This window comes from Rhipicephalus microplus, chromosome 7, assembly GCF_043290135.1.
Source record: "Rhipicephalus microplus isolate Deutch F79 chromosome 7, USDA_Rmic, whole genome shotgun sequence".
Taxonomy (NCBI): domain Eukaryota; kingdom Metazoa; phylum Arthropoda; class Arachnida; order Ixodida; family Ixodidae; genus Rhipicephalus; species Rhipicephalus microplus.
Genome location: NC_134706.1, coordinates 147,322,206 through 147,336,675, shown reverse-complemented (window position 1 = coordinate 147,336,675; position 14,470 = coordinate 147,322,206). Strand labels below are relative to the sequence as shown.

General features: G+C 43.6%; 1 protein-coding gene across 3 annotated transcripts in view; it reads left to right on the top strand.

Moving 5' to 3' along the window:
- The window catches only part of LOC142767101 (uncharacterized), a 278,526-nt gene that overhangs the window by 103,084 nt on the left and 160,972 nt on the right, over window positions 1-14,470 (top strand). For all 3 annotated transcript variants that reach the window (XM_075868332.1, XM_075868329.1, XM_075868330.1), the window contains one exon: window positions 11,192-11,295. In XM_075868332.1, coding sequence (XP_075724447.1) covers window positions 11,192-11,295 — 104 coding nt within the window. The remainder of the gene's footprint in view (window positions 1-11,191; window positions 11,296-14,470) is intronic.

The following is a 14,470-nucleotide window of genomic DNA, read 5'->3' as shown; positions in this document are numbered from 1 at the left end:
CTAGGAGATGATGCGTTACCGAGCACACAGTCAGTCAAACCTCCTGCCACCGATTGCGTCTCGTCGTTCAGATTATTCTAAGCACGCTCAATTAGTCCAAGGTGTGCAGAAAACCAAACCCATGAGTGATCTTTGAGGTCGTTGGCTTTTTTAAGGATCTCTAGGACCTGGGGAGCCTTCATTCGCGTTTTAAAGTATTGTATTACTATTTATCTATTACCCACAGCGCCCATGCAGGCATTATAGTGGGAGAACAGGAAAAGAACATGAAAATTTGCAGGTTTGTGTAAAAAAAAGAAAAGAGAACGGAAGTATATTTGCAAGACACAAAACATACGCATCTGCACCGAGCACAGCAGCGTCAGAAAAGTCACATGTATAAGAGTAAAAAGTGTAGAAACCACAAAAATTGATGAAAATCACTTGCTAATTCAAACACAGTGCAGCATTGTGCTAGCCCAAAGACAATTTAACCCCAAAACAACACAACATAGTTTACAACTAAGATACCGTACGGATCATGGCGAATGCAAGGCGCACGCACGCGTAGTCTATATGGCTTAGTGTTCGAAAGATTCAATCATTTTTATTGCTAAAAAGAACGCAACCGTTGAAGAAATTTCTACAATTGCGGGAGGAAGTCAATTCCAGTAACCTATAGTTTTCGGAAAAAAAGGAGTTGCTGTAGGACGATGTCTTCCATTTATATTCTCTTATCTTGTGTTCATGATCTTCGTGGGCTGAAATGTGGTGAGGCCGGCTTATGTATACGTCACGGGGAGTTCGAGTATGCGAATAAAAATATGCTATGCAAAAGCTTTCATCGGTCGAAATAATGCCGTTCGATGCTGCAGAAGCTTCCATTTAAACTTCAGCTTTACTTCCTTTGCACTGAATTTACTGTCGTACATAGGGGCATTAGACACATATCTCGCCGCCATGGACTGAACTTTTTTCTACTCTAGAGGGGCAAAAGAAAATACCTAAGTATATCTATTCAGGCACCACTTTTACCGGAGAGCGGTTTCTGTGTATTCAACTTCACCTGGTTTTTTTTTCTGGAAAACGTCATGCATTCCTTTTTCTTAAGTTTCAGTTTCATTTCCCATCGCTGGCACCACGCGTATATTGCACATACCGTATTTTTGCGCGTATAATGCGACCCTGCATATAATCCGCACCCTCACTTTCAGCTCACCGAGAAAGAAAAAAAATCCTCGCGTATTGCCCGCACATTTTATATACAGGAAAGGCTGTACAAAAGCTACTGCTCAAGCAACATAGCACATATGTAGACAGAAAAAGCTTTATTTAGCAAGCAGAATACGCTGTCTGCAAGGCCAGTCACAATTCACCCACTGTCGCTGCTCTTGCTAGAGCTATCACTTGAGCCGCAGTCCTCACTATTATGCACAAGGTCATTTTCAGTTTCATCTATGTTGTTTGTGATGCAGCATTTCTTGAAACTTTTTCGCACCATCCCACCTGGAATGGCCTTCCGTGCCTCCAATATCCACTTGCAGAATAGGGCAATATCAGGCCTTCGGACTCATCCTCTCGGCGTCAAGTTGTAGCAACCTTCGGCCGTCCACTCGGCGTAATAGCACTTTAGCTGCGCTTTTAAAGACTTGTTAAGCGACAAATCTAGAGGATGCAACATTGACGTCATTCTACCGGATATAACAACTAAGTCGGTGCCGTTGCGTGAATGGCGGACCTTTACTTCCTCAGTTGTGTGGCCGCGGAACGAGTCTTGAACGAGCGTGGACCTTTTTGCGAGCATCGAACCGGGCCTCTTCTCCCATACCATCTCGATCCAGTCTACGAAGAAGTGACTGTTCATCCACGCGCTCTCGTGTGCATGCACCACCAAAGCGGCAGGCAAATGAGCATTTCGTAGAGTTTTCCTTTCCAAGACGACGTGCGGTCGCAGTCGCGTGCCGTCGGCGAGGGCACAAATCAAGACTGTGATGCGCAGCTTCGTGTTCGCGCCGGTCAGCACGCTCACCGAACTGCTGCCCGTCTTCTTAATCGTAGTGTCCAACGGCAATTCAAAATAAACAGGAGTTTCATCCGCTTTGCCGATTTGCGAGAAAATGTAATTGTGCTGCTTTCGCAGGCTAATTACATATCTCTGGTACTTGAGCAGCTTCTCCTCATAAGAAGCCGGGAAGCGTTGACATATTGTAGTCCGCCGTCTGATTGAGAGCCCTTGCCGCTTCATAAAGCGGTGCAGCCATCCGTGGCTCGCACGGAACTCGTGAGGTAGGCCTAACTCCCTCAAAAGTCGCCGCGCTTCTACTTGGGCAATCTCGGTCGATACGGCGTGACCCCTGCTTCTCACATCTTCAACGAACTTTACTAGATCTGCCTCCAGCTCAGGGTAGGCACCGGTCTTGGGGCCACGAAATGACCTACGGTCGATTTGCGCGGCTTGTAGGCGCTCTTTTTTCTTTCTCCACATTCGCACGCAGGACTCGTTCACACCGTGCCGTCTTCCCGCTTTGCGATTTCCGAATTCCTCGGCGACGCAATGATCTTGCGCTTTTGCTGCCGTGAAGGCCTGCCGCCGTCCGCCACTCATGGTGACAGAACAGATCGACATACGCTTGGTGAATGGGTCGAGATATTAGGAACTAGCGGTATCAGCGAGGTAAAGAGCGCTAACACTCGGCGACAACTTGACAGCACTACCCCTTCTAGTACACTCCAACAGCACCCTGGAAACAACAGAACCGATATGCATGCCTGCTACCGCGTCAAAAAGTAGTACAATAATTTACTGATAATATCTCTATAGGCACTATAATATCTCATTTGCCTTGCTGAAATAAATACTGCTTTATTTATTAAGGAACTTTATTTATTATGGAACTTTCTTAGACACCACCACCTTTTCGGCAAGCCCTTTCCAAAAGTAAACATGGCGTCCGTGACGTAGGGACATGAAGGAGGGTCAATGAGCGGCCGCGAACGTGCAAAATTATACTTGTGGTTGACAGTGAGATTTTACACTGAACAATCGAATTGTCTCTCCCCAAATGTTTTTCTAAACGCTTCAACGATGCAAGCAAAGAAACCAAAACCAGGCGCAAGCTGCCGTACACGAATTTTCAGAAACCGCCTCCGTAGCCTTCGCTACACTGCTAAGGGGCTTCACAGCACAATACGCATTGCTGTGAAGCAGCACTATAGAAAAAACCCCGCGTATTATCCGCACCTCCACTTTGCCACTGAAAGTTTTGGGTTTTTGGTGCGGGTTATATGCGCGAAAATATGGTAGGTCGTTTTGGATTACTGAGCAGTCAATTCCAGAGGTAATCTGACGGTATAAAATGCAGTCGTCTGCAATTAGCCAAATATGGGATTGTATGTTTTTGTTAATGTCATAAGAAATAAGAAAGTATTAAGAAAATAATTCAATAAGAAAGTAATAGCCCTACAACTGGTCCCTGAGGTACCCCTGACGTAACCCTAGTTATATCGGACTGTTCGCCGCTTACAACTACATATTGCCGCCTCTCATGTAGATATTCAGCAATCCATGCAATAACTAGGGAATTAATATAAAAGTCGATTAGTTTTTGCAGCAACAAGTAGTGGTAAACAGCGTCTAACGCTTTTTGAAAGTCGTGGGAAATGCAGTCGACCGGAAATTTCTCATCCAGAGCTGCTGCTAAAACACGGGTGAACTTTACCTGTTGTGCGACGCATGATAGCCCCTGCCTAAATGCATTGTGGTTAAAGTAGAATAAGGCATTACTATCTATGTGCTTTACAAATGCTGTATATAAAATATGTTCAAGAATTTCACTGCACCCAGAAGGGAGTGAGATAGTTAAAAAATTAATCAAAGTATTGCGTGGGCAAGATTTGTGTAATTAAACAACGGATGCCAATTTCCAATCAGTTGGAAGAGAACTCTGTTTTGAAGATTTTTCAAGAATGACTGTCAAGTACATAGATACTGCATGGGAAGAAGACTTAAACATAAAATTAGGCAAGCAAACAGGGTCCACTGCTTCTGCACAATCGAGATCTCTAAGTAGTAATTCGATGCCACGAGCTTCAAGTACTACACTATACTAGAATATGGATTTGTGTGTCAAAAATTACAAGTCTCTTTGGGGGTCAGTAGCGGGTGAGAACACTGGCGCGAAACAAAAAAACAACTCATCCTTTTCTGTCGCATCATTCACAGTATTATTATCGCTTCTCAAAGCAGGAAATGAAATGTTGTCTTTCTTGCTCCGTTTGATATACCTCCAAAGTTCTTTCGGGTTTCGCGTTACTTTAATTTGAATTTTTTTAAAGTAGGCTAGTTTCTTTTCGACTGTAGCATAACTTACTTCACGCGTTTTCAGCTTCAGTCTGCAAGACTTCTCGTTCGAGCAATTTCTTTCAAATGAACGGTAAATTCTCTGCCTACGCTTGAGGAAAACGTCGAGTTCTCTAGAAAAGCATGGTTTAATTTTATTACGCCATCTGGTCAGCACCCATGACGGAACAAATCGGCTTCTCAGCTTTAGGTCTTGTGTTTCAAGAAATTACACAGCTCGCCTACTGAATACTCATTGCCAAGTCTTTAGAAAAAAATGAAATATGCTTCCAATGCAGTGTTGATTCCTTGGACATTAGCCTTTGCGTAATTGTACATGCACCAACTCCTTTTGTTGTAAGCACTCGTATATTTCATATTTATTACACGTAACACAAACTCGTAGTCACTTATCCCTGGTAATACTTCATCCCTGTTTTCCCCGTTATCCCTGTTTTCTGCCATTACTGGCATATTTGTGAAAAACAGATCAAGGATATGAACTCCTCGAGTTGGTTTCGACACTGTCTGTTTTAAAGACAAAAGGTTCATGAAATCAGCCAATTCAGACTTAAAAATTAGAGAACATTCAAAAGCGTTCGTTTCCTCAATTCAGTCGAGATCAGGCACGTTAAAATCCTCACCTACAATGACGTAATCAGAGGCAACTTTTGTAGCTGTATATAGCAGTGAATTCAATAAACGATCTAGTTGAATTAGTTGACCATCGATAAAAAGAGCAGACTCATAGTGATTTGCCATTAGAGAGCTTAAGTTTACACCAAACAGTTTCACTCATATCGTGTGTAGTGCTTATGCCTACAGACGGAATGCGCTGATCTACCGAGATAAATACAAAACCTCCATGATAGTTCTTGTCTTTCCTATAACAAGTAAAGTTATCTGGAAATACCTCGGTGTTTGCCACGTCTTCATCCAGCCATAATTCAGTAACGATAACCATAACTGGCTCGATTATGCGCTTTGTTAGCAGCCTTGGAGTCTTAATAAATTCTGTCATGTACTTCAACTTCCTAACTACATTTTGGGATCGCCTTTGAAAATCCGATTCTATAAAAAGAATCGCTGGATACGTACATTGTCGCTTTGCTTTGCCATCTTTTTTAGAGCCGGTGACAATCTAAGAATAAAATTTCAAATAAACAATGGGTTATTTGTATTATGCACGTTCAAGTGCGACCACTCTCTACTATGACGCATTAGTCAAAATAAAGCGATGACAATTTCAGGATGGCACCGTTCACGATGAGAGGTGATGTGCCACTGCGCCGATACTGGCAGGCGTTCATTCGGTCTTCTTGTGTTGTTTTATTCGTCAAGGAACTATTTCATCCACTCGAACTCAACAGCATCCTCGCTGGACGTCATCCGATGGTAACGCTTCTGATTTTGCAGATTTGAAGAGCACCAAAGCGGCAGAGTTCATCACGTTCTGTCGGAGTAACAGGGCATCTATTTTGCAGGTCGCTCGTATGCTACAAGCACATTGACTCTGGGTGACCACACTCGATGATTGTAGTCGCTGTCCTTTGTGTGCACCATGCACTAAGGTGGAGATGAAGTCTGAATGGGCACGTCTCTATTTTGCCGGCCACAAAAGCCCTAGGGGTCGTAAATGGGAATCTTGGTGATACTTTGCGACATGCGCTGGCGTGTGTACACATAGAGTTAGGCAAGTGCGAGCGAGTAAGTAAAAAAATTAGGTTGGGAGAAAATAGAGAAGTGCATGCATTATATATAAAGCGTATCGTGGTCGTGCAGTGCACGTGTAATTTCAAGTGTGTGTATTTTTGCTCTTGCACCATTTTCAAAGAATGAATTTCCACTTGCTCAGAAATATGTATCAAGTTAAAGTGCCTCTTGCGTAGGCACTTGTCTTATGCACGAACGCCTTGCATATAAAACACCATGCAAGGCCGTCAAACCTCTAACTGACGTATGCCATGTATTACTGCTGTATCGACTGTGACTGAGGCAAGAATTTCAACAAATCACGCTTAGTTGCATCGATCTTGAATGAAAATGTAGTGATGCCGCTAAAATTTTTGTCCAGTAAAAAAAAGAAAAATATTCGTTTTTTACGACGTTGTATCAGACTTTGCAATATCTTATTAGGAAGTCTTACTTTTGAAGAACACGTTTTTTTTAAATTTCTTCTGTATTGCATGCATATACAACATAATAATGCTTAAACTAGATTACAGCCTAGTGAAAGAAAACACAAAGGGCGCTTCGCACTTCCCTGAGAGCGAAATGTGACACGCAACCCACTCACTTTTGCTGTAGCGGGAGAACCATCTTGCCTACTCACTCACACTTTCGCAAAGAATTATTCATTAACGGTCATTGCTCGTATTCTACCAAAAGTGGAACATATTTCGAAAAGCTTTAAGTTCGAGGGCTGACGTGTTCATGGCAACACCATGAAGGGGAAGGTTCAAAGCAATAAAAAGAAATCAACTACAGTTTCTGCTAACAGTTACCATTATCATAAGATTGCCTTAGCGTATGCAACGACCCCCATCTCACTGTTAAACACAATGTGCCCTACACACTTTCATTTCGATGACACAAGACGTTGGATGAAACATTAGCGTTTACCTAACACGATCGCAAGCGCAGCAACGAGACTGCGTGCGTCGAAATTTCGCCATACTGTGGCTACCATACCATGATCGCTCAAGATAATGGCAGCGTCAGAAATGCACATTAGACGAGCCACATGACACATACGCACTTCACACCTTCCTCCAACCACTGCATCCTGAATCACTTTCGCAGCGTTTTTCTGTTTTTGAGGATCAGAATGCGTGTTGTAGGGACAGTGATAGGATAATTGATTGATTGATATGTGGGGTTTAACGCCCCAAGCCACCATATGATTATGAGAGGCGCCGTAGTGGAGGGGTCCGGAATTTTCGACTACCTGGGGTTCTTTAACGTGCACCCAAATCTGAGCACATGGGCTTACAACACTTCCGCCTCCATCGGAAACGCAGCCGCCGCAACCGGGATTCGATCCCACGACCTGCGGGTCAGCAGCCGAGTACCTTACCCACTAGACCACCGCGGCGGTGCGACAGTGATAGGATACTGCAGAAGATAAAACAAACAAGGGTGGACCTGTACACAAGATGACACAGTGGTGTACTTCCTTACAGAAAAGAGCACTTTTTAAATTTATTCACATGAATATAGTTGATTGGTAGATGGTGTAGTAACAGCATCATCATCATTATTTCCTGCCCACCGCACTGCGCCCCATGTGCAGCTGATCTTAGCTCGAACTGTGCGAAAACAGAACAAGGTAGCGAATAAAGTAGCGAGATCGGCATGGCCCTGTCGTCCCCCTACATGACGTCGTCTCACGTCTCTCTATCCTTGCTCGCTACACTGGTGACCCGGAGAACACGCTCTTCGACGAGCCATCGGCTGCCATGTTTCCGCGACCTTGACCGCCAGTGCCACCGTTCTAATCGACCAACCCGCAAGTATTTTACATGCAGCTCGACGCTGGTCTTCTGGCGAATGGCGTCACGGACCAGCCGCTGATGCATGCCATTCTTCTCGACGCCCTTCCAGAAAAGCTGCGTCGACTTGCTGCCACTTCAAGCTCCAGCCCGCAGCCTTACGACGACCTCTGCTCTAGGGTGCTATGCTCGTGCGGCGTCATTTACCGCGCACTACCATGAACACCCAACTTCGTGGTTCTTTAAGTCACGGCAAGCGGTATCAACCGGCCATTATCCCTGCCTTGACCATGATGTAACTACGCCGCCTACGACTAATATCTCAGATCTAGTCACAAGCACATGCATTCCTGCGCCCGCTCATGCGGATGAGGTTGAAGACGCCCGCACTTCGACTGACCAGCCCTACAAGAAGTGCGTTCCCTCGAAGCCATCGTAGGACCAACCATCAGACGTGCCCACCATCTGCACGCCTTTCTTGACCTCCTCCGTTCGAAACAACTCAGGCAGGTCAGGCTCCACGATGACGGCAACCTCGCTGCACGCCCTGTAGCTTGCTGCGACTATGGAAATCATCACAGCCGCTATTCACCCCTCTATGGTGGAGTAATGCTACCGACAATGTTCTAAGGCAACTCCCTATCCATGACAGCGCTCTGCACATCCTGCCAGCAGCCACTGGCAACGCCTTCGATGTACCCTGCAGCAAAACCTTGTGCCCCTCACCGACACGGCCGAACGCGCTGGATGCTGCAACCATGCCCGACGCCCCTGTGTGCGATATGCCTGCTCCACTTATGGTAAAGCACATGACACTGCGCCTGCGACCAACTACCAGACAAGCCAACCTGCGCGCGAGCCCTCGTGCGCCGACCACCAAAGGTGCTTGCACGAGTGAAGGGGCATCGACTGACCATCTTTCAGAGTCCTTGAAGAGTGACACCACCCAGCAGGAATGTACCATGACTTCTGCCATGCCTTCCACCTTGGCCCAGGTGTCAACTTCACCTGCGTGGTCACTCGACTGACTACTCGCCGTGCACCTGCCTTCCCGCCGTGCAAAGCATTTCTTAGCCAATTTGGGCGACTTTGGGCATCTCTATCTATCTATCTATCTATCTATCTATCTATCTATCTATTTATCTATCTATCTATCTTCAACGACTGTTTCTTAATACGTACGACTCTCGGAAATACTCGTCGTCTCAGCGGAGCTCGGGAGGCAGGCGACTTGCATGGCCGTCCAACTCCAGCGATCCAAAGGGCGGTCACAACCACTACCGGCTTTTTTTTTCTTTGGGGGCATTTGTGATGCCAGCGCTGACTTCATGGCAGAGCGCATCAGCACCATGACAATGTCTTGTTGTTTGCTTGATGTGAACTTGACGCTGTTGGGAACGCTGTGCAAAAACGGACAAAAACAATAAATGTGGCGCGCCCAGCTTGCTATGCTCACTCAGCTGGTGGTGATCAGCTGATTAGCGCCGGTCTCCAGAGTTCTCGCTGGTAACGAGATTCGGACGTGACTCGCCGCTTTTGCGACTTCCGGTCGCTCGCATGCAGCCCCTACCGGTGTGAACATCAGACGCTGTTTGGTCGCTAGTCGCAAATGGTCACGCGACCGCTGCTAGTCGCCGGTGTGCACCAGCCTTTAGGTGCTGTCGTGACACATGTTGGGCTTTCGATTGCAAGTGATAAGCTTACTAACGAACTTGTTCTTGAGAGGTTAGCATGGTTCGTTGGCTTTTGCTTCATAGCCTGGGTATTCATTGAGACTGGTGCATGTAAAGTGCCTCCTTTTCTCTGTGGTAGCTTTTTATGCCGCTTTGAAAGTTTTCAAAGCTTGTATATGGCATAAAGTTCCACGTTGATTCCTTCTGAAGTATGTTTCCCACTTGTGCTCCCTGGTATGGTACCACGTATAGTGACACAAATATGTATCTTGTAGCACAAGACAAGTATTGTTGTAATTAGTGTGAGTAACAAAAAATGACAATTAACTTTAGGACTTTGCATGCATATCCGCGAGATGAACGCCAGAGAAAAGTGTACTGTCATTTCACCACTGCGCAGTTACCAGCGATAATTATTGCACTATTTATCCCTCGGTTGCCTAAAACTTAGTGCTGAAGTATTTGCACTTTCTGCAGCTTCTAAACATCTTGGTAAATTTGGGAGTCTACAGTACTTCCCCTTAAAGTGTGGCATTATTTCGATAGCACAATATTGTTTGTGCAATTGCTCGAGATAAAGTTTACAAATTGACGAAACACTGCCAATTCGCTGGTAAACGTTATTTTGGCGTTGACATAATTGTAAGAGTCACAGTCACGTCGTCACAATGTAAACTGCAGGAGCTGAAATCCAAGTTATGTGCATAAGCACAAATGTTTAGCATTAAAATACTTTCGTACTGTGCCTAATTTACACACCGCAACTATATTACTTCGGCGTATTTTTAGGAGTGAAACTGATAGTATACAAGTGTTAATATTCAATAAATTGCACAAAATTACCCACACTTTTATGAGCCCCGTCTTCAGCGCTACTGCTGTGAATATATTTACCTTCGAGAATGTACTGCTTGATGTGTTGAGATTAAACTATGTGCATCAGGCATACATTCTACAATACCAACTAAAGAGCGCAGCTTATGTTTCATTTTGGTGCATTCCTTCTCAAAGATTGTTTTCACAATGCTAGGTATTTAAAAGTGAAAAACACTATTACTTCTTGAGCCAGCTGGTGTTCCTACGCAGCAAATTTTTGCATTTCGCACATAGTCAATAAATCCACTTATCTCTTAGCGACTTCTTATTACACAAGAAGCAGAAAAAAATGAAGAAAAATACATGGAGTGGAACTGTGTTATGTTAGGAAAACATTTCATATATGCCAATAATTATACGTCGTTATAAAACGAACAGAATGTATAACACAATTATGAAGCTTAGACGTTCCTTGTGATCACAAAACAATTATGTTATAGTAGTAGGTAGATGCAATATTCCTTGAAAGTTACACTGAAGCAAGCTATGTCATGCGTGCTTCACAAAACATGTAGCAATTTTCAATAGGTAACACTTTGTTCGCGTAACTAATCTTTGAAATTGTAACTAAGAAGTAGCAGTTGCTATGACTTATGATCCGTTAGTATACTCAATTACTGTGCGCGGTAGAGATCACTTAGCGTGAAGAGATCAAAGGCAATTTGCGCGTGTTACTTTGTTGTGCTGATTCAAGAAAGGGTGAGTGCCGGGGGTAAAGAAACGTTACCAAGTGAGTGACTATGACAAACATTATTAAGCAAGGTTTAACGTGTAACTTTAAACCTATTGTTGAAGCGGTTTTGAAAATGAAACCAAACTTTGATATTTTGCAGAGGACCAATCAAAGAAGCAGGAAATTCAACAAGCAGTGGAAATACAAACACCACCGACAACTACCAATGGGCCTCAAAATAAAAAATACAAATTAACAAAAAAGGTAAGCAAATTGTAAAACTTAACTGATCAGAGTCAGGATCACGGAAAATGAAGTAATGGTGGGCTCCTTCAATCAACACGCATGCGTCATTTCCTATGATTTTTATTGGCTTGTTTGCCGAAAGTCCAGGGTTGGATCCTGGCAGCGGCAGTCATGTTTTCATGAGAACAGAATGTTAGATGTCTGTTCTAGTTAAAAGCACCAGATGGTGAAAATTTTCGTAGCCCTTCACTTAGGCGGTTCTCATAAGCACATTTATTTGCAGTATTGCCAGTCTGTACTGCGACCATAGCAGGTGGGCATGCTATATGCTTTGTTTTAGATGTTACACTCCAGATATTGTTTTTCTTATGCTTTGCTATATATATATAAATATATATATATATATATATATATGTATATATATATATATATATATATATATATGTGTGTGTGTGTGTGTGTGTGTGTGTGTGTGTGTGTGTGTGTGTGTGTGTGTGTGTGTGTGTGTGTGTGTGTGTGTGTGTGTGTGTGTGTCTGTGTATTGTGAGACACGTAAACACTGCATGGAGAAAATCGCATCTAACAGTCCGGCAACCTTCCTAACAAGATTGTAATCTTCTAATATGCTAGAATGCGCAAACAGAAACAGATGCGTGGATCTGGAATGTTCAATGATGCAAGCATAAATGGTGATGCGCCATATACAAGAATAATTAGGGTAGGGTGGAGTACGATGAAACACGGGGTTAAAACGGGACGCTTTGACTTTGTCGGCCCCTGTACGTAATACAAAAACCTAGTTTTCTGTGTTTTTCTTTCCCAACCATCAGTGCTGCTCCCTTTCTATCTTTTAAAGTGTGAAAGTTAGTGATTGATCACGGCGTTCGCGTGGGAAAAAGATTGACCCAGTATCTGCATTTAGTCTGCAAATGTCGTCAAAAGAAGATAGTCTTGCGTGTGAGGAGAGTGAACAATATATTTGATGTTCTGCGCAAGAAAATTGGTGAATGGTATTCCAGAGGTGCTGCGTTAGAGTGCCTGGAGCATGCAGTGGAGGCGAATGGTAGCTTCAAGTCACGTCATACGTTAGACATGAACACCATCTGGCAGTTCTTTTAGAGAACAAAGCGCGTGGCTCTAAGATGGGTGTGCGCGCCCATCTCAGATTGATTGATATGTGGGGTTTAACGTCCCAAAACCACTATATGATTATGAGAGACGCCGTAGTGGAGGGCTCCGGAAATTAAGACCACCTGGGGTTCTTTAACGTGCACCCAAATCTGAGCACACGGGCCTACAACATTTCCGCCTCCATCGGAAATGCAGCCGCCGCAGCCGGGATATGAACCCGCGCGCCCATCTCAGATGTGATAAAGTGTAGAACGCAAGGCTACGGGTAGGTGTCACCACCGTCTCGTCTTAGCAAAGCGTTGGAAACACTCGCCTTTCCATGCAAGCGCTGCATGGTCAGCGCAGCATGATAAGCGCTACAGTCATTACAATTACTTATGTATGCCTTTTATTGTAAAAAACGCACATGCAGAATATATACGTGTTATTACGGTGCCCCAGACATGCGCAATTATTGCTTTTAATTGACCATTACACAAGAATGAACGCTTAACCTTGAGCAACAATGGTGGGCGCTGTAAATGAGGTGGGGCGTTTCAAATACCTGATGCCGTTAAGAGTGAACAAATATACAAATGTGCAGACAGACAGACAGACAGACAGACAGACAGACCGAAATTTTTCCATCGATTTGTGGACTAGCCCCAAGGCTGAAATACTCAATGACGCATGCATAAATGAGGGCGCGCCTTATAGAAGAATAAGTAGGGTAGGTTGGAGTACGATGAAACACTGGGTAATACGGGACACTGACTGTATGTCACTGTACGTAATACAAAAATAGTTTTCAGTGTTCCTTTTTCTTTCAGCCCTAATTGCTGCTTCTTCTCTATAATTTATTGTGCAAAAGTTAGTGACTCTTCATAGCGCTCTTGTGGAAAAAAATACGTAGATGGGGCTTGTGTGTTCGCGGCTTGTCAAAAAGACCGAAATTCTGCTCACACAGAGTTTCGGATCCATGCATGCAGCTACTGCAGCATCAGAAGCACAACGTAAATCATTATTTTGTTGCTTTATTTTACCAGCTACTGTAGCACTAGTAGTCTAGTTTTTTGTGAATAGAAACAAATCGGAATGTTTCGTTTGAACTTGGGTATGTGAGAGAGACGAAACGTGACAAAAAGACATTTAATTGCCTTCGAAAGCGTGCTAATACTTTAACTGTTACTTGAACACTCACTGTAGATTACATTTGCTTGCTTATGAAGATTAGGACATACAATCGATTATGATTTAGAGCTTCCTGGGACAAAAAGTACATAAAAAAAGCACTAATTACCATTTCGGACATGAATTTATCCTATGAAACTTTGTTGAGGTTTTTACCGTGTTTCAAAGGATGTTCTCAAGAGACGCAAAAAAATTGCGGAATCTTCAAGTACAGCCACTCAAAAACGCGACTTGGGATTGATTTGTAATAAAGTTAGTACAATATCCTGGTTGAAAAAAAAAACAAGTGCTGGAAAATCTCGATTTTTAACACAGTTTTCAATTCACTGGCACACGATGCCCCGCGCACAAAGTTAAAAGCCATCAAACGTTTAGGAAGTCCTGCGTTAGAACAAGAGGATGTGAAGTAGATTTGTTAGAAAATCATTAGCATAGGATTGTTGAATATTTCAATAAGGTGCAAACGTTCAATGAAAGACAACATGAGTAAAAAAAAGAGTGGCAGTTTTTATCTGCAAAGTGCTTTGGAGCAACACAACACCGCGTTTTGTCTAAATTCAATCCGGGAAGTCCAAGACAGTGTAAGAGCTCACAGAGCAACTTTCGTGTCTTTCTACTGCAAAAACTGAAGGAACTGATTTTTTGCAAATCTCGCTTCGCCTAACGCAGCGTCTCATTTAGCCTCGCAGGCTGGGGTGAAATGAGACAAGAGCATTTATAGTTATTTTTAAAATATTCTTTTGAACGGTGGCAAAGTAGAAATATGTATATAGTACAGACCTTACATTGTAAGGAAAGTTTCTACGTTGATGTTTATTTGCAAGAAATGAAATACAGAGAAATGTTAACTATTTTCATTTTTTTTCGTCGCATTTACCCCGTCCTACTCTAC